The sequence below is a fragment of the Nothobranchius furzeri genome, chromosome 3, assembly GCF_043380555.1.
Source record: "Nothobranchius furzeri strain GRZ-AD chromosome 3, NfurGRZ-RIMD1, whole genome shotgun sequence".
Lineage (NCBI taxonomy): Eukaryota > Metazoa > Chordata > Actinopteri > Cyprinodontiformes > Nothobranchiidae > Nothobranchius > Nothobranchius furzeri.
In genome coordinates, this window is record NC_091743.1 from 2308743 (window position 1) to 2330118 (window position 21376).

At 44.3% G+C, this 21376-nt stretch overlaps 1 protein-coding gene across 1 annotated transcript in view; it reads right to left on the minus strand.

Annotated features, from left to right (window-relative positions):
• Window positions 1-5930: 5930 nt before the first annotated feature.
• The window catches only part of wnt4 (wingless-type MMTV integration site family, member 4), a 147482-nt gene continuing 132036 nt past the window's right edge, over window positions 5931-21376 (minus strand). Inside the window, exons 2-6 of the mRNA XM_054734773.2 lie at window positions 18452-18533; window positions 17450-17603; window positions 17099-17230; window positions 16746-16888; window positions 5931-6995 (exon numbers count right to left, since the gene is read on the minus strand). Of these exons, the coding sequence (XP_054590748.2) occupies window positions 6525-6995; window positions 16746-16888; window positions 17099-17230; window positions 17450-17603; window positions 18452-18533 (982 nt within the window). The 3' untranslated portion in view covers window positions 5931-6524. The remainder of the gene's footprint in view (window positions 6996-16745; window positions 16889-17098; window positions 17231-17449; window positions 17604-18451; window positions 18534-21376) is intronic.

Consider the following 21376-nt stretch of genomic DNA (forward strand, 5'->3'; position numbering starts at 1 on the left):
AACGAGCTGCCAGAGGACCTCAGGGCCGCAGAGAACGTTCATGTTTTTAAGTCCAGGCTCAAGATCCATCTTTTTAGGTTAGCTTTTATCAAATTTTTTACTACAGTTTTATTTCTCATTTTACATGATTATATTTTATTACTTGCTTTACATGTTTTATATGATGATATATTAGCATTGTTTTCATTATTTAATATTATTATTTTACTGTCTATATGGTTTTATTTATTATTTATTTTCTAACTTTTGTCCCTTATATTAGCTCTTTTACTATATTTTTACTCATTTGAATCCAGTGTTTCCTCTGTAGGGGCCCTCTGCCCCAGGAGCGGTGGTCGACTGTAGCTTCCTGGGCGCTCTATAGGTGGGGGTCTATGCTCCCCCTCCACTGAGTGCCCTGACTATAGTGTGGAAGACCTGATGCTGCCGGGGCAGACGGCTCCGCTGATGGCGTTTCCTTGCCTTACCTTACTTGGCTCATCTGGACTCAGCCACATTTTTACTTGTGTGTTTGTGTGTGTGTGTGTGCACGCGTGTGTGTGCTTGCATATGTCTGTTAATGTTTTTAACCTGTTATGGGAATCTGGGGTCATTTTGTAAAGCACTTTGAGTAGCACTTTGTTTGAAAAGCGCTTCATAAATAAATCTGATGATTGATTGATTGATTGATTGATTGAAAAATGGTTTGATCCCACTCACCTTTACCAGTTCTGAGTGCTCTGTGCTGCCTTCCTGCCTTAAACCAGGATATGTGGCACAGTTCTTTTTCTACCACTCAATGTCAGCACCAGTGCCTTTCAGTGTCAGAGGACTCTAGACTGATTTACATCACAGTGTATCATTCACCCATTCATTCACTGGTGGTGACTAACTTACAATGTAGCCACAACTGCCCCGGGGCACAGAGACAGAGGTGAGGCTGCAAAGCACAGGTGCCACTTATCCCTCTGACCACCACCAGCAGGCAAGGAGGGTCAAGTGACTTGCCCAAGGACACAACAGCTGTATTCTCTGCCAGGAGCCGGGATCGAACCTACAACCCTCTGATTGCTGGACATTGCAGACCTAAATAAAAAAGTTTAAAATCTAGTTTTAAAAGAAGACAAGGTGTCTGCCTCATGGACTAAAGCCGGAAGCTGGTTCCACAGGAGAGGAGCCTGATGACTAAAAGATCTGCTTCATACCTAATTTTAGATATTCTGAGAACCACCAGTATATACTGGTATTAGCCCCTCCACATCCATTCTCCTCTGCTGTGTGCTTCCTGCCCACCCTCCACCTCCCATCTCTGCTTGACCAGTTACCAAATATACACCTCTCAGCAAACCTCAGTGTCGTCATGTCAACCTGGGATTCGGACTCTGCTACGCTCTTCCCGGTATTCAGCTCTATCATCTTGGTAGGCTGCACCTTTTTCTCACTCTGAACTTCTCCTGGCCTTTACTCACCTGTCCCTCTTTACAGAGTGCAGTTCTTGGTTCCAGACGTCCAGTTCCTCCAACCTTCTCCATATTTACAAACCCATCTGTTTACACCATTATTGTCTCCTGAGCGCTTGAGTGCATATGGGTCAAAAAAATATCCCAAATCACGACACATTCCAAACACAGAAATTATGATTTTTAATGTCTTTGAATTTCTCTTTAGTTTTTTGCTTTTCTATTTGTTTATGTCATTTCCTTTTACACACACAAACAAGAAGTGCATGATCTTTTTACTATAAAAAATTGACAACACCGTTTTTTGCAACATCATATATTCAGGATCAACATACATTCATTAGCAGTATAGTTTTCTTCAGTGTATAAGTCTGTACAGATCTACAACCCTCTATGATGAAAGCTCGGCATAATGGAGGTGGTTCAGGGAAACAGGTCCTGACAGTGGCATAGAGAACTCTGTGAGCTCCAGATACACGTGAAAGCCTGAATCTCTGCTCTGATGCTTGTTACTGTGGGCTAGGGCTTTATGTGCGCTTGGCAAGAAAGTGCTTCAGACATGACAAACATGCTTGGCAACCCTCTGGAAGACCTCTTTCTGTTTACTTGGTGACAGTTTGGTGGTCCATGCCAGTCACTGTGTTTGCATTTAACAAACATTTGGCAACTGTGGCCAAGATAAATATCAGTTCAAAAAAAGCACACAAGACTTTCAAAGAGCCTTTTCAGCAGATGTCAGAACTTTCTCTGTTGTTATGTCATTGCTTTTGTGATCCCTGTTAAAAGGACCGAATTTCACACAAACAAAACTCGTATTTAATATACTTATTATCAGGAAACCTGCCTCTCCACCATTCCCTAAAGAACAACTCAAAAGAGAGCACAAGATAACAGAGATATGGAGCTACCAGATACTTTAAGAGAGATTAAAGAGAGAAAAACAATTCAGTAATCCCAGAGCAACATTAAAAGTTGTGACTCATATTCTTTCAATCAATAAAAACAATAAAATATTAGTAACAGCAACAAATTCATATTGATTAAAGCAGCAATCTGGAGTGTTTTTCTCTTCAGTAAAGAGCTATGATTATTTAGAAGTCCATATAACGTATGCTGTGATATAATGGATATAATTTACTCCCCTCCCACAGAGACACATGCCATTTGAATGGAGCCCTGCTCTGCATGGTTGGACAACCGCTTACGTAACAATGTTATTCACGGACAAAATTGTTGGTACCTTTTGGTCAATAAAGAAAACCCACAATGAATCTGACAAAATGGTAATAAATCAAAATGTATTAGTACTACCATGAAATTTTATGAAATTTAACTAATAAAAGTCAGACATTGCTTTTGAACCATGCTTCAACAAAACTGTTTTTAAATAAATGAACCCATGGAACAGGCCTGGACAAAAATGATGGTACCCCTAACTTTTTGAGGCAATCACTGCAATCAAACGATTCCTGTAACTGTCAATGAGACTTCTGCACCCGTCAGCAGGTATTTTGGCCTACCCCTCATGAGCAAACTGCTCCCGTTGTCTCAGGTTTGAAGGGCGCCTTTTTCAGATGTCATGTTTCATCCATTCTTGGGTGTGTTTAGCTGTGTTTTGGGTCATTGTCCTGTTGCAAGACCCATGACCCATGACTGAGACCAAGCTTTCTAACACTGGCCAGCACATTTCTCTCTAGAAGCCCTTGATAATCTTGAGATTTCACTGTACCCTGCATAGATTCAAGACACCCTGTGCCAAATGCCGCAAAGCAGCCCCAGATCATAACAGGGCCTCCTCCGTGTTTCACAGTAGGGACAAAGTTCTTTTCTTGAGATGCTTCATTTTTTTGTCTGTGAGCACAGAGCTGATGCATAAAATTACATTTTTGTCTCATCTGTCCATAGGACATTCTCCCAGAAGCTTTTTGGCTGGTTACCATGTAGTTTGGCATATTCCAGTCTGGCTTCTTATCATTTGTTTCCAACAATGGTGGTGATCTCTAGACATGTTCTGGGCTCTTTTGTTACCAATAGCACTATCCGTCTCTTTGATTTGTCATCATTTTTCCTCCTGTGGCCATGTTCAGGGAGGTTGGCTACAGTCCCATGGATCTGACATTTCTGAATAATATGCGTCTATAATTTTCTTTCTAATCTCCAGAGACAACTCTTTTCTTCGCTTCCATGTTGAGCGTGGTACACACCATGTCACTAAACAACACAGTTACTTATACACTTACATAGTTACCTATACACAGTAACTACCTGTACACATAGGCCTATATACATAGGCCTATGTATAGGCCTGTACATATCCCACTGACCCAATACAAGATTGTAGACACCTGTGATGCTAATGAGAGGACCTTGAATTAAGATGTCCCTTTAGTCACGTCGTTTTCAGTCTTTTCTAGGGGTACCATCATTTCTATCCAGGACTGTTCTATGAGATTTTATTTCTGTTGAAGCACAGCTGAAAACCAATGTCCTACTTTCAGTGGTTAAATTTCATAGAGTTTCGGTTTATTATTCTTTTCAGATTCAAGTTATTTTAGTGAGGTTCTCCTCTCATCAACAATTTTGTCCATGTCTGTATATATATATATATGTATATATATATATGTGTGTATATATACATATGTATATATACACACATATATATATACATATATATATATATGTATATATATACATATATATATATATATATATACATATATACATATATATATATATATATGTATATATATATATATATATATATATATATATATGTATATATATACATATATATGTATGTAAATGTATATATATATATATATATATATATATATATATATATATATATATATATATATATATATATATATACATATACATATACATATATATGTATATATACATATGTGTGTGTGTGTGTGTGTAAGCAGCATAACGTGAGGATAATAGTTGAAAACAATGTGTTTTAGCTCTGGTGTCACTGAATGCTCTAGACCATGGGTAATCACTACCGGTCCTGGAGGGCAGGTAGCCAGCAAATTTTAGTTTTAACAGTTTCAACACACCTGATTTCAATCAGCAGAGCCAGATGAGCTGCTGCACAGGTGATTCAACCACTGAATCTAGTGTGGTGGAGCAGAGAAACCACTAAAACATGCTGGATACCGGCCCTCAAGGCCTGGAATTGAAAAGCCCTCGCCAAGACTCTCCATGCATGGAGGATTTACAAAACCTTGCCTCAAAATTTGCCAGCTGCACACTTGACAGATGAGGATTGTTTTACACTGACTTGAGCCAGCTACAGGGTTTGATTGGTGGACAAGTTACTTAGTCCAGCCATCAGATACCATGGTCCTCCCCTGAAAAAAGATGGATTGCCATCTTTTGGTTGGAAATAAGTATCTTGGGGAGTTCTGGCACCCCAGTCTCATCCATTGGTGTGCAAGTTTACGTGTGTGTGTGTGCGTGTGCGTGCGGGCGTGCGTGTGTGTGTGTGTGTGTGCGCGCGCGAGGTATGTAGATAGATAAGTGCGGACATTGTGTGGACCAGAATCTGGCATACTGAAGTCAGGGCTGAGGTGAATGGTGGAGCTGTGGTTCTATAGGCCATCACTGGCCTGTGGTCCTGAGCCCACCAAAACACCAGAGACAATGCATTTCTTTCTCTTAATAGCTGGACTCACCCTCAGGGAGCAGGTGAGGAGCTCAGGCATTCAGGAGGAGTGACTGAACCCCTCCTGTGCATTGAACACAGAAGATCTGGTGAAGGAACGCTTTGGAGTTTACCTGAATGAACTGACGGAGGTTGCTGAGAAAAGCGTGGTTTACTGATTAAGATGTTGTTTCTCCATCCTGGATCTCAGGATGCAGCAGAAGATAGATGGATGGAATTTAATGTCCCTGCTATGCCAGCTGTACCTACATTTCAATAAATCAGGTGATCACTCATTCGAAGACTGAAGGTCTGAAGAAAAGGTTTGGATACCAAACAACTTTCTGAACCTGAACTGACTGGAGGCTGAGGCCGTTTTGGTTGTCCCAAATCACTACACTGATGTGCCTACTGCAGGATTTCTGTAGTCAGTCTTGGGGTGAAGATTGATGACGGTTCCTTTTGATGGGTGTATCAATGGCTTTGTGTGTTTGTCAAGGTAAAGACGGTTCTCTGTATAGCATCCTGGTGGGTACTCGATACTTTTAAAGGTGCTTTCTAAATAAAGGTACAGTATGATCTAGTGATTTTAACAGGCATCACAGAGGCAACAACCCTTTGGGTTCCTGACTGCTTACAGCTCTTTAGAACACTCTGGTGGGTGGACAGAAGCAGTCAGGATTCCCATTCAACAGTCGATAGACCCAGGTACTGTGTGTGTTTCATTATTCTGAAGCCCATCACCCGCCAGTCATACTGGTCAGCAATAAGAAACCAGGATGGAGGCCCTCAGTGATGTTTCATTTTCCTCCTCTAAGGGAGAGGAGCACAGCCAGCAAGCCAAAGGACAGCAGCCTCAGGGCAAGGCAATGGGAAAGTAAAGAATTCCAGTTTAGCTGGTTCTTCTGCTACAAGTTACGAGTCCTGCCTCAGACAGACTCATCAGGACAGGACCCTTTTACACATCCAGCTCTCCGAGTGAGTCCCATAAGCAGAGAAGATTTCCAATCCTGACATTTGAACCCAACGATCGCCTCAGTCGCCCAGTCACTGGTCTAGGTTCATCCCTTCTTCTTGTACTGTACCTGCCAATTTCCTCAGTCCCAACCAATAAGTTAAAGATTACAAAAATAAAAGCATCAATGACAAACCAGACATGGAACAGACGCGACAGGAAGTGAAAGGTCTCCAGACTGTAGCATTTTAGCACGTCCAACACCTAATCTAGTGACATTCATTACAGTGGTATGATATATATGGGATGACCTTTGGCCTTACAGCCAATTTTGTTGACCAGCATGCGGAGGGTGGTTTAAAATCAGGGCAGCTCTTCTCTTTCATGAGACCATTTTGCTCCCTCCAGCCTGTAACTGAGGAGGAATGTGGGGTGTTTGTTTCATCCATCAGCGGTGCCCTCTGCGTACTCGCCTCCATCATCGGCATGTATGGATCTCCACCATTTTGCGGCACTGCTTGCATTTCACGTAACAGCACCAGTGGAACTTACAACTACACCTGTTCACCACCTCCACCTCCTGTGTCTGAAAACCACGGCCGCAGCACATCAGCTCACAGCCGTCAATGGCCTTAGAGGTTCTGTTGCAGTGGCGGCCCACTGTACCCAGCATGCCCGGTGTACGAGGGTCATAGTCACAGAAATCTGGGCTTGGGTCCAGGTAGACCAGATCTTCATCTGTGTGAGGTTTGAACTGAGTATTGCGAGGAAACAGCACTTTAGTGGATCCCACCTTGCGTTGCTCCACCTCAGTGGCGCCATCAAACTTCTCCTTGATGACGTTGCCCACCTTGCGGAATGGTGGCATGGCTTTCCAGCAGGTCTTCACTTCACAGGAACCGGAAACACCGTGACATTTACACTCCACACGCATCTGAGACAGGATGGCCTGCAGAAAAAAACGAGGCTATTAACAGAAACGTGTAGGCTATGAATAAAAGAGCTTTGAATACCAACACCCATCCCATAATTACTCTGGTAATCTTTTTACAGCTGAAGTACGAGTCAGCTGTTTGATCTGAAAGAACAGAGTGCTTAAAAGTTAATTGAGACGTTGAAACCTGATGTTTACTTCAAAAGTGTTAATAATGTCCCTTCAAAATGGGGGGTGGGGTGTGTGTGTGTGTGTGTGTGTGTGTGTGTGTTGGGGGGGTGGGGGGGATGGGGCTGAAAACCAACCACTGGCTCAATTCCTAGGAATTGTTTGCTGTTTTTTCAAACGATTCCCTTATCAATTCCAGTAGGCATGGATGACGTCACCGTGCATGTTGCATGGCTTCTGCATTTACTCAGCAGGAAACATGGCGTCTACACGACACAAACGCTCAAACGGTTGGTCATACTTTACAAGAAAGGATGACAACAGGGCAGCTTACAACACTTGCAAAGTAGATATTTTATCAAAGGGAGGAAATACTACGAATATAAAAATGCATTTGAGCAGAACATACACAACTTCAAGTGGGAGTCAGTGTGTGGGTGGAGACGTATTTCATCCACACTTCCTGTTAGGAAAACGCTTCTGAAAGAGGCGTTGCATGGTGGACCGAGAGAGCGGCACCGAGGTGGTGATGGACTTCACCCCCCTCAACCCCCCCACATGCGCTGTCGGAGTTTCTCTAAAAACGAGTTGTTAACAAGCGTGCGCGCACTCACGCGTGCACGCAAGCACACACTCACTGTAGACTTACCACTCCGGAGAAGAGCAGACACAGACTCTGCAGCATTCTGGAGGATTTGAAAACGGGAGGGCAGCATTTTTTTCTAAAGGCGAGCGGCTCAGAGCGCTGATGTGTCACATCAGCAGGTGAGTGGCTGAGCCAGGTGGAGGTGCGGCTGCCTCACCTGGAAACCAGTGGGTGCAGCCACGTTGTAATTTGTTGACAACGTCACGTTTTTCAACTTAGCCATCAGCCACAGCTGGTTCTACATTAACGTGGAGCAGAGTTTTTACCTAAAGATGGAGATATCAGTATGGCTTTGGGCTGAATTATTACATTTAGAGTAAGTTGCACTAAACTGCCACACTAGTGATTACTCATGTGTACAGCACCATTAGACACTCATCTGTACAGGTTGTCAGCAAAAGCAAGTTTATTTAGGCGTTGCTCGCTCTTTGAAGTGACAATTTGTAGTTTTTACCATTAATCTCTGGAAATATCTATCAAAATGTTGTTGTACATGAATGAAAAGATACCTAGTTGTTGGCAGTTTCATAACATATAACCTTAAAAATCTCGTCTAAAATACATGGGAGCGGCTCTACGTCTCTGGGCAACGCCATATTGGATGCCGTGTTTCCTTCTACGGAAGTCCGTGAGGACAAAAAAACTTTTACTGATTTGTAACAGATGCTTGCAAAACTTTCACCAATAATAAACATTGTTGCTTTACACATTTTCCTCTTCACTCATTACCAGTGATGAAAGGGAATCTGGTGTGTTTGCCGTTTTGCTGGAGGTTGCACTCCCAGGGATTTTGCACCTTAATGGCAATCATTTGGAAAGGTCTTATTTGAACACAAAATGCTGCTTGCTAGCTTGCAGTGATTCAGGTATCTACTGCTCCCTATTGCCAGGGAAACTACACACTGTCACTTTAAAGTGAATGTGGTGTTTCTGACAACTCCAGACTAGTGAATTTCAACATAGCAGCAGCTGTGAGGTTTGCACATTCTCTCCTGTTATTACTGCATGTAACTAAAATACTAACACTGCCTATCATGTTATGCAAGAGACCATGTGCAATTATATTGTTGCCACTTATTGAACTACTCAGGAACAACGCCATTGATAATGATAAAAACGTATCCATTCCCACCCCTAACCACATCCCACAGCCCGGAGGTAAACCCACCGAGGGTGGCTGGGCTTAAGAAGAAGAACAATCAATAAACATTTGAGAGCCATGTGTAAAATGTAAGTTAGCTTCACCTTTATTCTGAAAATCCAAGAGAAAATCCTCTACTCAAGAATAACATCTCAGCTTTTAAACATGGCCAGTTCTTCAAATGTCACCAGCTGGTGTTACTGGTTCCTGGTTGGGTGCAACTTGCTCAGACGTGTAGAGGTGCTAGGCTTCTAGATGTCACTGGTTTGTACATTTTAACACTCTTTCATTCCCACATTTGTTAATAAATAGCAAAGTACAGACTTAAACAATACAGGAAAAAACTACAACCACATGAGTCCTGTACTGAAACCCTTCCACTGGTGGCCATGTCCTGGTTGGGCTGATGTTAAGGTCCTGCTGTAACAACTACAGGCCAAACAAAAACTTAGAATATGGAGCAAAAGTTCTGGTAATTTCACTTAAAAAGTGAAACTAATATATGCGACAGACTCATCACATACGAGTTCAAATGTTTCAGCCTTTATTTGTTATAATGGATGATTCTGGCTTACAGCTGATGAAAACCCCACATTTAAAACCTCAGACTGCAAGAATATTGTGAAAAGGTTCAATATTCTAGACTCAAAGTGTCACACTATTCAGCTGATGAATTCAGAACACCTGCAGAGGGTTCCTGAGCCTTTAGATGGTCTCTCAGTTTAAGCTGGATTACTGACACAAATGGATTTTTGCTCCAGATTCTAGTTTTTACAGTTTCACGTGTAAGGCATCACCATATATCACTGATCTTTTGGTCCCGTATGTTCCAGCTAGCCCAGGGGTTGGCAAACCGCGGCTCTGGGGCCGCCTGCGGCTCTCTGTGCTTCTAAAATAATGAATAAATATTTCATTAAAATGTATTTCATTTTACTGCATTCTTTTGTTATCTGTATGCCAAATAAAAAAATCTAGATGGTCATCCTTTAAAATGTTAACAAAAATCATAAAAACCTGAAATAAATAAAACAATTTTGTCCCTCTGCGTCATAATGCAGTGTTTGCGTGTGAGTGTGTGTGTGTGTAATCATGTGCGTGTGTGTGCATGTGTGTATGTGTATGCGTGTGTGTGTGTGTGTGTAATCATGTGCGTGTGTGTGCATGTGTGTATGTGTATGCATGTGTGTGTGTGTGTGTGCATGTGTGTGTGTGCATGTGTGTATGTGTATGCGTGTGTATGTGTATGCATGTGTGTATGTGTATGTGTGTGTGTGTGCGTATGCGTGTGTGTGTGTGTGTGTGTGTATGCATGTGTGTGTGTGTATGCATGTGTGTGTGTATGCTTGTGTGTGCGTATGCGTGTGTGTGTGTGTATGCATGTGTGTGTGTGTGTGTGTATGCTTGTGTGTGTGTATGTGTGTGTGTGTGTGCGTATGCGTGTGTGTGTGTGCATGTGCGTATGCATGTGTGTGTGTGTGTATGCATGTGTGCATGTGCATGCGTGTGTGTGTGTGCGTATGCGTGTGTGTGTGTGTGTGCATGAGTGTGTGTATGCTTGTGTGTGTATGCGTGTGTGTATGCCTGTGTGTGTGTGTATGCATATGCGTGTGTGTGTGTATGTGTGTGTGTGTATGCATGTGCGTGTGTATGCATGTGTGTATGTGTATGCGTGTGTGTGTGCGTATGCATGTGTGTGTGTATGCGTGTGTGTGTGTATATGCATGTGTGTGTGTGTGTGCATGTGTGTGTGTATGCATGTGTGTATGCTTGTGTGTGTGTATGCTTGTGTGTGTGTATGCGTGTATGCTTGTGTGTGTGTATGTGTGTGTATGCCTGTGTGTGTGTGTATGCCTGTGTGTGTGTGTATGCGTGTGTGTGCGTATGCGTGTGCGTGTGTATGCCTGTGTGTATGTGTATGTGTGTGTGTGTTTATGCATGTGTGTGTGTGTGTGTGTACGCGTGTGTGTGTATGCGTGTGTATGTGTATGCGTGTGTGTGTATTCGTGTGTATGCGTATGTGTGTGTGTGTATGCATGTGTGTGTGTATGTGTGTATGTGTGTGTGTGTATATATGTGTGAATGTGTGTGTGTATGCGTTTATGCATGTGCGTGTGTGTGTGTGTATGCGTTTATGCATGTGTGTGTGTGTGTGTATGCGTTTATGCGTGTGTGTGTTTGCACTCAAAGCACTGGACTAAACAACCTGACCAGGGTGTCCAGAACATTATGATTAAATAATTTCACTGAACATTTTACCCATGGCCGGAACGCACTCTGCTCTTCTGCTCTGCGTAAACCTGAACGGGTCCAACGGGTGTACAGGTCACCTGCCTGGGTGACACTATATTAAACACCGTTTCCTTCTACAGGACCCCGTGAGGACAAAAATGTATTTACTGATTTGTAACAAGCGGTTACAAATCTTTCATTATTCATAAACATCATTTACCTCTTCGCTCGTTGCCAGTGACGAGAGTCTGATGTGGTTGTCATTTTGTTGGAGCTTGGATTATCTGACAAAGTAACTGTTCAAATTTTGCGCTCCCAGGGATTTTTGACCCTAATGGCCATCCGTTGGTCAGGTCTTACTTGAACCCAAAATTACAGCTTGCTTGCAATGATTTAGGTGTGTACTGCCTCCTATTGCCAGGGAAAATATACACTGCCACTTTAAAATATGAAGTTCTAGCCTATAGAGCTCCGGGAGTTGACGTCACTTCTCCCAGCATGCAACAGTTCAAATCGAAACGGCGTCATATTGGCAGGCAGAAGCCGGCAGCTGGACTATTTGTTATCATCAGAAAACTCAATCAAATGGGAAATATGGTAGATTCCTGTTGTGCCCCAGGATGCAGAACAGACGCGGACGACATAAGGAATGAGCCATCTACAGGATTCCCCAAGATCCGGAGCGCCGCAAACGTTGGATCATTGTAATAAAACGCGCTAGTGACCGGGCTAAAATGAAGCTGTGGGATCCCGAGAGTAAAGGTTTTTGCTTGCGCAGCGACCGCTTCATATCAGGTACTTAAACCAACGTCTCCTCAACTGTGTATGGTATTTATTTTAAATGCTTTTATTACGATTCTTAGTGGGCTTCCTAAACTTATTTTGGCGTGGCTTTTTCTGTCTTATTACTCATAGCAACAAGTAAACGTCACGTAAAACGTTGCCTCGTGAGTTCTGCGTGCTGCCGTTTACGTGTTTTATGATCACAGCAATTAAACGGCTAAGCTGTATTTAATTTTTAAGCAATGGTTGATCAATTGTCAGATCACACATAAAAAGCACTTTGGATTGCTATTATCTGTCTCACCGAGACAGATCTCAGACAGATCCTGAGACGCTCCTGCCTGACATATTTATTTTATTCACGGAAACAAATCAGACTAGTGATTTCTCTTGCTCCGGAGTAAGACAAGGGAAAATTAACAAGGAAGTTATAAATGTCAGGGTATCTCAAATCCGGTAAGAGGCCCGCTCCGACAGCTTCTGGCGTTTTTAAAATGTATCCCAGGGGCACGGTAAGGGTCGGAGATGTTTACTCTAATTTCTGACTATATAAAACGATTTCTTCTGTTTTAAAGTGTGAAGTAAACTCCGACGGAGTAAAATCCAAGCCGATCCCGTTCATTTTGTTTACCTTTGTTGCCTGCCAACATGGCGTCTACTCTCTGAGAGTCACGTGACGCCCGGATCTCAATGGTTTTATGTTTTACTAGTGTATTTTAAAAAAGCACAAACAGAAAATCAAAAAAATTAATTTCTAATTTTTGGAGTGCCAGGATCCAATGTAGGCGCTCGGCACTCCCACTAATGGGCCAGTGGTGAGCAGCAGCCACATGGCCAAGCCCTACAGGACACCACATTGCTGCTCCTTATCAAACTAGGAAAACCTTCACTGAGCAAACTAACATATGATTCAAAGCCATGAGGATAAACTGGAGTTTATTAATCCCACAGTGGGGAAATTCACTTGCTACTGCAGCATTTAAGCTTGGTTTATGCTTGATGCGTCCGCGAGGTCCGCACGGACAGATGACGTCATTTCAGCACCCATGTCCCTCCGCGTGGACCAAAGTTTCTGCCCAGCTCACCTAGGAAATTTTCTAACCACGCAGATGGTCCTGCATGGAAAAACATGGCAAACTGGCAAGAGCTCGTAGTGCCAGACATTTTATTAAAGCTACAATGGCAAATTTGGAAAACCAATTAGCGTAAAGTATTTTTTTCATGGTTCTAAAAGCTGTTAAAGCAAATCTACAGAACAAGCCAAGTTTTGAACGCAAACACCGTCTTGGGACCCTCACCCCTCCTCTCAGGTATCTTCCTGAGGACGCTTCTGCCAAAACCCGCGATCCCGGACGAAACCAGATGTTGTTAAGCACCAGTCACTGTTTTCTCTGTCCAGACGTCTTTTGTTGTCCTTGGTATCAAATGCTGTTTTTCTTTTTGGGACTCAGGTAGTTTGTCCTAAAGTTGAAGTGGTAGCAGCCGGCTGTTTCTCCTCTGATGTTATCGAGAAGAGAACCTCTCACGCCAGTGGAGTTCTGTTGCTAAATGCATGACTGTGTCATGAGTGGAGGACCCAGGGTAGTGTAATGGTTGTATGGTCCATATGAAACATGTTCATGAAGTTCACAAAGTGCATCAAATGTGTCTGTCATGATGTGGTTTCATCACTTTTATTTATACACTATCTGTATTTAGAATATGCTGCAGCGCCTCCAGCCGCTGCTCTCTCTAGGTCCTCAGAGGTGGTTGTACTCTACTTTCCTAGTTTGTGATGTCACAAATGGGGGCATTTTTAAACAGCTTGTTTTAGGTACATGATTCCCAAAACCAAACTCAGACAGAAAATGAATAGAAGGGTTCTTTAACATTACAGATGCAGTAGAGATCCAGGAATAATTCTAATAATTCTAATCACCTCAGAATTGTGCATCTTATCCATAATGCAACTTTTGTCCCCCCCGCCCCCCCCCCCCCACACACACACACGCATTTATATTTATATGTTTGTGTGGACCTCCATTGACTTCCATTCAATTTTGTGACTCCCCTATGCGTAACCCATACCCTAACCCAGGGATTCCCAAAGTGTGGTGCGCGCACCCCTGGGGGTGCGCGAGCTGCCGCTAGGGGGTGCGCGAGGTGAAAAGTGTAATGGCTGCGGAGCTCAGAGAAGTCTGTCAAAAGTCACCATTAGCGTAGCCAGAAACTCATTTGTGAGTGGGCCAAAGAAAATGTAAGTGGGCCCAATAAATGTAATTGAAAACCAGTATATTTTGCTTGTACGTGTGCATGTGTGTGTGTGTGTGTGTGTGTCCTCCGCATGTGCCCTAGCTCAGGGGTCGGCAACCGCGGCTCTGGAGCCGCATGCGGCTCTTCCATCCATCTGATGCGGCTCTCCGTGCTTGTAAAATAATGAATGGATATTTAAATAAAATGCTTTATATTTTACTGCATTAATTTTACATCTGTATGGCAATTCTAAATGTAAAGATTGTCTGCGTAAACCTGAACAGGTCCAACCCGGTCTACTGTGTGACCGGGTTGACGTGTCACGCTTGTGTGTAATCATATGCGCTTTATGAGCTGACGACGATGTGAGATTCTGGGACTCTCCTCAGACGCCACATTGGAGACAGGAACAAGCGCTATTCAGCCAAAGTTTCATCATCAGGGAACATTTTCTAAGTGACAAGTCTCTCTGAGAGACCGGGTTTGGAAAACTCTCGCTTCAGTGGAAGGAATCTTCCTGCATGCGCTCTGGTTCTGCGACGCGCTCCAAGCCCCTCTCCACATCTTCAGCTCGCTGTGCACCTTATGTACGCGCTGACAGCGAGCTGCGCTGAGCGGTGTCCAGCTCAGATGTTCAGAAGGAAATATTTTCTTGGGTGATTTAGCTACATCTGCGCGAAACGAATAAAGTGTCAGTTCGTCTGCATGCATCGGGGTAATTCTTTCTATTCTTTCTCCGTCAAAATAAACGGTCAAATAAGGGAACTATCCGGTCAACACAACACGAACCCTGCTTTTAAATGTTTTGTTTTCTTGTGAAAATAGATATAATTAAACTTGATTAACACCAAAGCCAGGCGCACTGCAACGTTATCTCTGTCGCTGTAAATGAGGGGAAAACAAAATGATCGGATCCTTTCCTGACCTTCCCCACCTACAAAGTTTAATTACAACAATCAAACGTGACAGAGCCTGGATTTGTATTCTGAACAGTCTAAACATGTTTTAAAAAGAAACGTATGACAAAAGTGGCACCTGCTCAGTAAAACCACCAACAGGGTGAAAAATATCTAAATATTGTCGGCAGAGACGGGCTACAACTTCTGGATCCACTTTATATAAATCATTTTATTGATTATCTTCTTATGAAAGATAACTTTGGCGTACACGAGCGACCGGTACCGGCTGCTGTCACCTGTTGTGAGCAGCGCTCTGCTGTCTGAGGGTAGGCCCCGCCCACAACGCCGCGGCTGCTGCGGTGTTTTCTTTACTGTGGGAAATGGGTAATAATGGCTCTTTGATGGGAACAGGTTGCCGACCCCTGGTTTAGCGTGACGTCTGATTATCTCTCTCTCTCTCTCTCTCTCTCTCTCTCTCTCTCTCTCTCTCTCTCTCTCTATATATATATATATATATATATATATATATATATATATCGCCATGCCCTGATGTGGGGCTGGGGGGTGCGTCAACATGGTCGGGACATAGAAGGGGGTGCGCGGCTAAATAAGTTTGGGAACCACTGCCCTAACCCATACTCTAACCCTAACCAATGGGGTTCTTTTCCTAACCCTAACCTAAACTAAAAGTTCATTAAGACCATACCACTAAAACCAAGTTTTAGGGTGCTTAGCGTGTGGACCAGTGTTGAGGGTCTGCCCTCATGAGAAAATTACTATGCAGTAATTTCTCCAAGAGACTGTGCCAAAATTGCCCCGGAGCGTCTGCCCTCATGAGAAAATTGCTACGCAGCATTTTCTCCGAAAACTGTGTCATCTGCGCTCTGAAAGAGCAGATAATAAATTCCAGCACCAAGAGAGACTTCATTTCCCATGATTCCTTGAGCCGGAAGCAACGTGATGACGTCACCGTCGAACCCCGGAACACAAGTTCTGCGCATGTGCGGGAGCCACACAGAGTCTTCCCACCGGACCGCTGAAAGCTACAAATCCCAGCGAAATGAAACTTAAGCCCATCTTTTGTCCAGTTCAACTGGCGGTGAAGGACGCTCGTTCTACGGCTCCGGACTCAGACACGAGGCCTGGCCGGAAAGCAGCGGAAAACCATCAAATCAACGGAGAACGCTGATGAACAGTGGGGGACGCCTCCTGTTCGGGTTCGATGAACAAGAGTTTTTTGTTTTCCTCTCCCTTCTCTATCTTTGTCTCCCGTTTTATCTATAGTTCAGAACAAGCGGTCGACCGCGTGATCTGCTTCAAATTAACAGTCGGCTTTCCTTCTCCGTACCAAAAACGCCATCGGACAACTGAAGTGAGTTCCGTTTCTTTCATTGTAATATCTAATTTGTTTTGAGCTGTGGCCACGCATAAACAGATCGTTAGATATTCAATTTTACCTTTGATCTGTTATTCTTCTTTTGTGCTTTGTGATTTGAAGTGTTCCGGTTAAGTTTTAACGTGCTTTTAAAGAGTTTGGTTTAAGTTACTGTGATTGAAAGTGCTTCGGAAGTTTAAAGTGCAAGTTGCCCACCCACACACACACACACACACACACACACACACACACACACACACACACACACACACACACACACACACACAGTTACCTTTCTCCCAGCCTCGTTGTTGTGCAGGTTCATGAGAGCCCGGCTGGAGGACTGGCCTTTACTCCGCTCTCTCACATCCACAAACGACTGTGAGAAGGCCACGCCATATGCTATGTTGTCACTGCAGCCTGACCACTGGAAGCCTGTGAACACACATCCGGACAGAAGGTGATTACTTGAAGCACGGGCTCAAAGCAGTGATCCTAACGCTGGAAAAGGTAATGAAGTAAAGAAAAGGTAGTAACTGTGTCTGCGCTGAGGGCATGTAGTTTTAAATGTCACATTATATTGTTTTGTTTTTAAATAGAAATGTGGGCTTCTGTGTTAACGCTCCATGTGTGTGTGAGATCTACCCTCTGGACTGACTCCATGCACATTGTGGTCACAGCCACATTTTTCCAGTTCTCCACTGCTGCAGGCCCGAGTGACCGCAAACGCCACACTGGCTGCTGAGATGGCGTACACAAAGGCTGCCTCACGAGTCCCTAACACACAACAACAAACACACATGCAGTCATTGTTTTCTGTAAATGAACATAAATACAATTCTGAAGTCTTTAAGAGACACCCAAAGAAGGAATTTAGGAATGGGACGCTAAACCTTTTACAGAAAAATTCTAAAGCTCATGAACTTAGACCCACACGTTTTAAACTCATGTTGTTGTTCCCATTTGTTCTGGAGATGCAGAGATGTATGGTCCTACCTTGGGTGACCACTTTGCCAAACACAGGCATGGTCTCCAGAGTGGAGCAGTTCCAGCGACGATTACGAAACTGAAACTGACACTCGTCTATGGCGAGCTGTGCCCCACGCCGCACTGCATCCATCACCTCCACACTGCGCTTACAGATCTGAACCTGGAAACAACACCAAACTCTGCATCACACATATCGTTCTCGTACAGGTTTCACTGGAGACCTTGTTGTCCATACAGTTGGTAACACGTGCATAAAGAAGTGTAGCTAAGGAGCAGAAGAACAAAAAGACAGGCAACCGCAGTGCAGCAGGCCCTGAAAAGCTGTAGAAACCAAACCCATCCGAGTCACGCTGCTGCTGTCGAAGAAACCGGGCTTTTCTGACCAGATCCTTTCCCCCTCCAGGTCTTCTCTGAGGCTAACGCATGGAATGGCTTAAAGAACATTTTCACTTGCAGCATGTGTGTGCAGCTGGGAGAGGCCGATCATATTTAAGAAAGAACACACTTTCCTCAGTCACAGAAAGCACGAGCTTGTATTTGGTAAACAAGGCATCAGGCATTCAGATTCACTAAATCACAGAAACACATATAAACAATATTCAAGCAGATGGTTACCGTAGGACTGGGCCACAAATCGAAAATTTATCGTCATCGAAATTTCTGACTCTTATCGAGATCATTTTCCCCAAGTCAATAAATCTGATCATTAAGAAGGAAAAGACATGTGAAGGTCGGCAACAGCCTTTAAGGAGCTGTAGCACCTTCAGTCACGTAAAAATGTGACTCAACGTAACAGCCCCCTCTAGTGGACCACTTTTGTTTCTGCGCTCACCTTTATCGTTACCGAGGTGAAATCCTCAATATATGGTCATTTATACCCTATCGCCCACCCCTAGGTGATCGCTTCCCTACTATTGTTTAAATCTACAGGAAAGGTCCAAACCATCAACAGGTGAATGTGGACAGGTCGGCGCTAACGCCAACACAACGCCCGTCACCTCCGCTCACCTGTTTCTGAATGAGGCCTCGTAACCTTTCACAGGTCTCCTCCTCCCTGATGCTCCCCACTGATGACAGCTTGGCCAGGTACCTGACGACATAACACAGCACAATATCACAGGACGGCTCACAGGACACGCTTTGACCTGCGCGGGTCTTCTTCCATTTCGCTGCAGTCACAATATTCCTTCAGCCAGACAAGAGCAAATGAGTTCCTGTGGGAATCTGGCAGGTGAATATTTGGTTGTGATGACAGTAAGAGGGAGTAAAGTAGCTTATCTCTCTCACACACACACACACACCACCTCCAGGCCAGACAGGTCATGGACACACACACACACACACACACACACACACACACACACACACACTTCACACAGCCCCCTGTGTAGTGTCTGCTCTGCTCACACAGCATGTTGAGTCTAAAGCAGAAGCTTTTTCTAAAACAAAGGAATATCAGCATTTCACGTTTTCCCCGGGCGCAGCTTGAGATGAACGTGTGTTATAAACAACTTCAGAATAGAGCCAAACAACTGCTCTCTGTGATATCCAACATCACAGCTAAAGCTTCACTTTTCTCTCTAGACGGGTTTAAGAGCCTGGTTCAGGCCATCTGTCTGAGTGCACCGGCAACGCCGGCGTCTGCAGGGCCAAAGCCGGCCACAAACACAGAGCATGCACAGCGCTCTGGTTAACCTGAAGTCTGTAGAAGCTACAAAGCTGCTTCTGGAACGGCGAGATGCAGACCTGGAGTAGACCCACTGTTAAATACATCCACGGGGACAGACTGGCCATCTGTGAGTTCTGGAGAATGACAGAACGGCAGGAACTCCGGGTCGGCCACCTGACACGAGTGTTTGTGCCGACAGCTCATCTGTGTAACCGGCTCTAAAACCAGTAGACTAACGACGCCGGGCCAGGCCGATCCCAGTCACACACCTACCCTGCTCCCTCAGGTCCAGTCTGCATTTGGTTCTAAAGTACCAATAAAAGTCACTGAAGAGGTTTGCCCACCCCGATGCCAGGCTGGTGAGCAACATCCATGGTGGTGAGCGATTTTATGGAATCCTGAAGATGAACGTGACCAAAACTAGAGCGATGGTTTTAATATCAGGGTCCCAGTCTTCTCCTCTAGCCAGGAGTGATTATTGATCAGGGGCTGGAGGTTGTGGATCAGTAGAAACTCAGCAGCAGTCATGCTCAGGTGGACGCTCTCATTAATAAATCCCACTAAAGACTCGGGTCCAGGAGCATGCAGCACATAATTATGAAGATGTTCATTAAACCTGCCCAGTCTGAACAAGAGGACCAGTCCCCTCTGTCCTGCTTTCTGCAGATTCTTTTAGCCCGTTAGGAATCTTCCTCCTGAACTAGCTGGTACCTCTCCTAATTCATCCATATCAGAATTCCACATGTGGTATCCATTTCAGGACGCATCATTCCACCTTACAGCTCTGGTCTTCATTTATTTTATGTGTATCCTGATGGTGTATCGAACCATCACCTGTTTGCTCCTTTTGATCCCACCGTGGCTTTATTTGCTGGCTGTACTGCGTTTGCTCCTGGGATGAATCAAACCTGATCCGTTTCCTCAGCGGAGACATCCTGATGTTCTAAGGCTGTGGCTGCTCCAGATGATCAACTCAGTTCAAACGTTGTGATGGAAACAATCTAAACTGTGTTTTGCATGAAGAACCTTTGAGACTGAAGCCGTTGAAGGAAATCTTTCATCTCCTTTTACCATGTCTTAGTAAAGCTGAAAGGCCTTATTATTAGATCGTGTATTCCATGTTATTATTTTTATGTAATTTTACTGTCAGAATAAGCTCACTTTACTACGTTAAACCAACCAGAGCATCCAGTTTAATCCATGATTAGGACAAACAATCAACACGTCTCTTCAGCTCCAGAACATTACTCTTCCTACGTAGACAAGTATGAGGTTCCTCCAGCGTTTTCCCGGGGTTTGTGAGTTACGGGACCACACAGACCTCCGTAAGTCTGTCTGGACCAATCAAACCATGAAACTCCGTCAGACTGCAGAGGACTCTGCTGTCATAACTCAAATGTGATCCGGAGCTTCTCTGGTGGCTTCACTTTGTTTCCATTAACTTTAAAGGGTCTGATGGGTTTTTACTGTTCATGTCGTAATGCTTGTAAACCTTTACAAGATGCCCATAACTGGGATGTGTTCATTCAAGGTAAAAACACTCATCCTCCCCTCTCAACCGCTCTCTAGCACTGCTCAACGGTTGAGATAATCTCTCTCTCTCTCCCTTCCTTTCTTTCTCTCCTTGATCGTCTCTGTTTTTCTTCCCCATCCAGACACTCATCACGGTGATAACCATGCCCTCCACCACTCTACCACATCTCAGCCACATGGGCACTCAGCTGAGCTCACTCTTCTAGAATGTTTCAGAGGTATCAGCCTTCAAGCATCTGTGGTGGATTTAAGTCAGGATGATGTTGGGAGTCACAGAAAGGAACTAATAACATTATGTGTGGTGACACACACATCCTTCAAGTATTACTATAAAGAAAAAAGTTAGTGGTAAAAAGCTACATTGATGTATTCCTTGGAGGTGGGTTCACTGGGGGTGTCTGGGACTGGGGGGCCGTTGCCCCCCTCTGGAGGTGCTTGGGTTGACTCGGGGGTGGACTACTGGCGGTTGTGAGAAGGGCCCTTTGGAGGTATTGGTGGCGGCCATGGGTTGCTGCCCAGCAGCTGCATTGCCCCTGGGCGGGTCTGGGTGGGGGCCTGGGGGCTCGGGGTGGCCGGCCCCGTGGGGGGATCTGGGCGGGGCCTTTGGGGTCGGGTTCTGACATGTACAGGTGCTGGCCAGTAAATTAGAATATCATCAAAAGGTTGAAAATATTTCAGTAATTCCATTCAAAACGTGAAACTTGTACATTATATTCATGCAATGCACACAG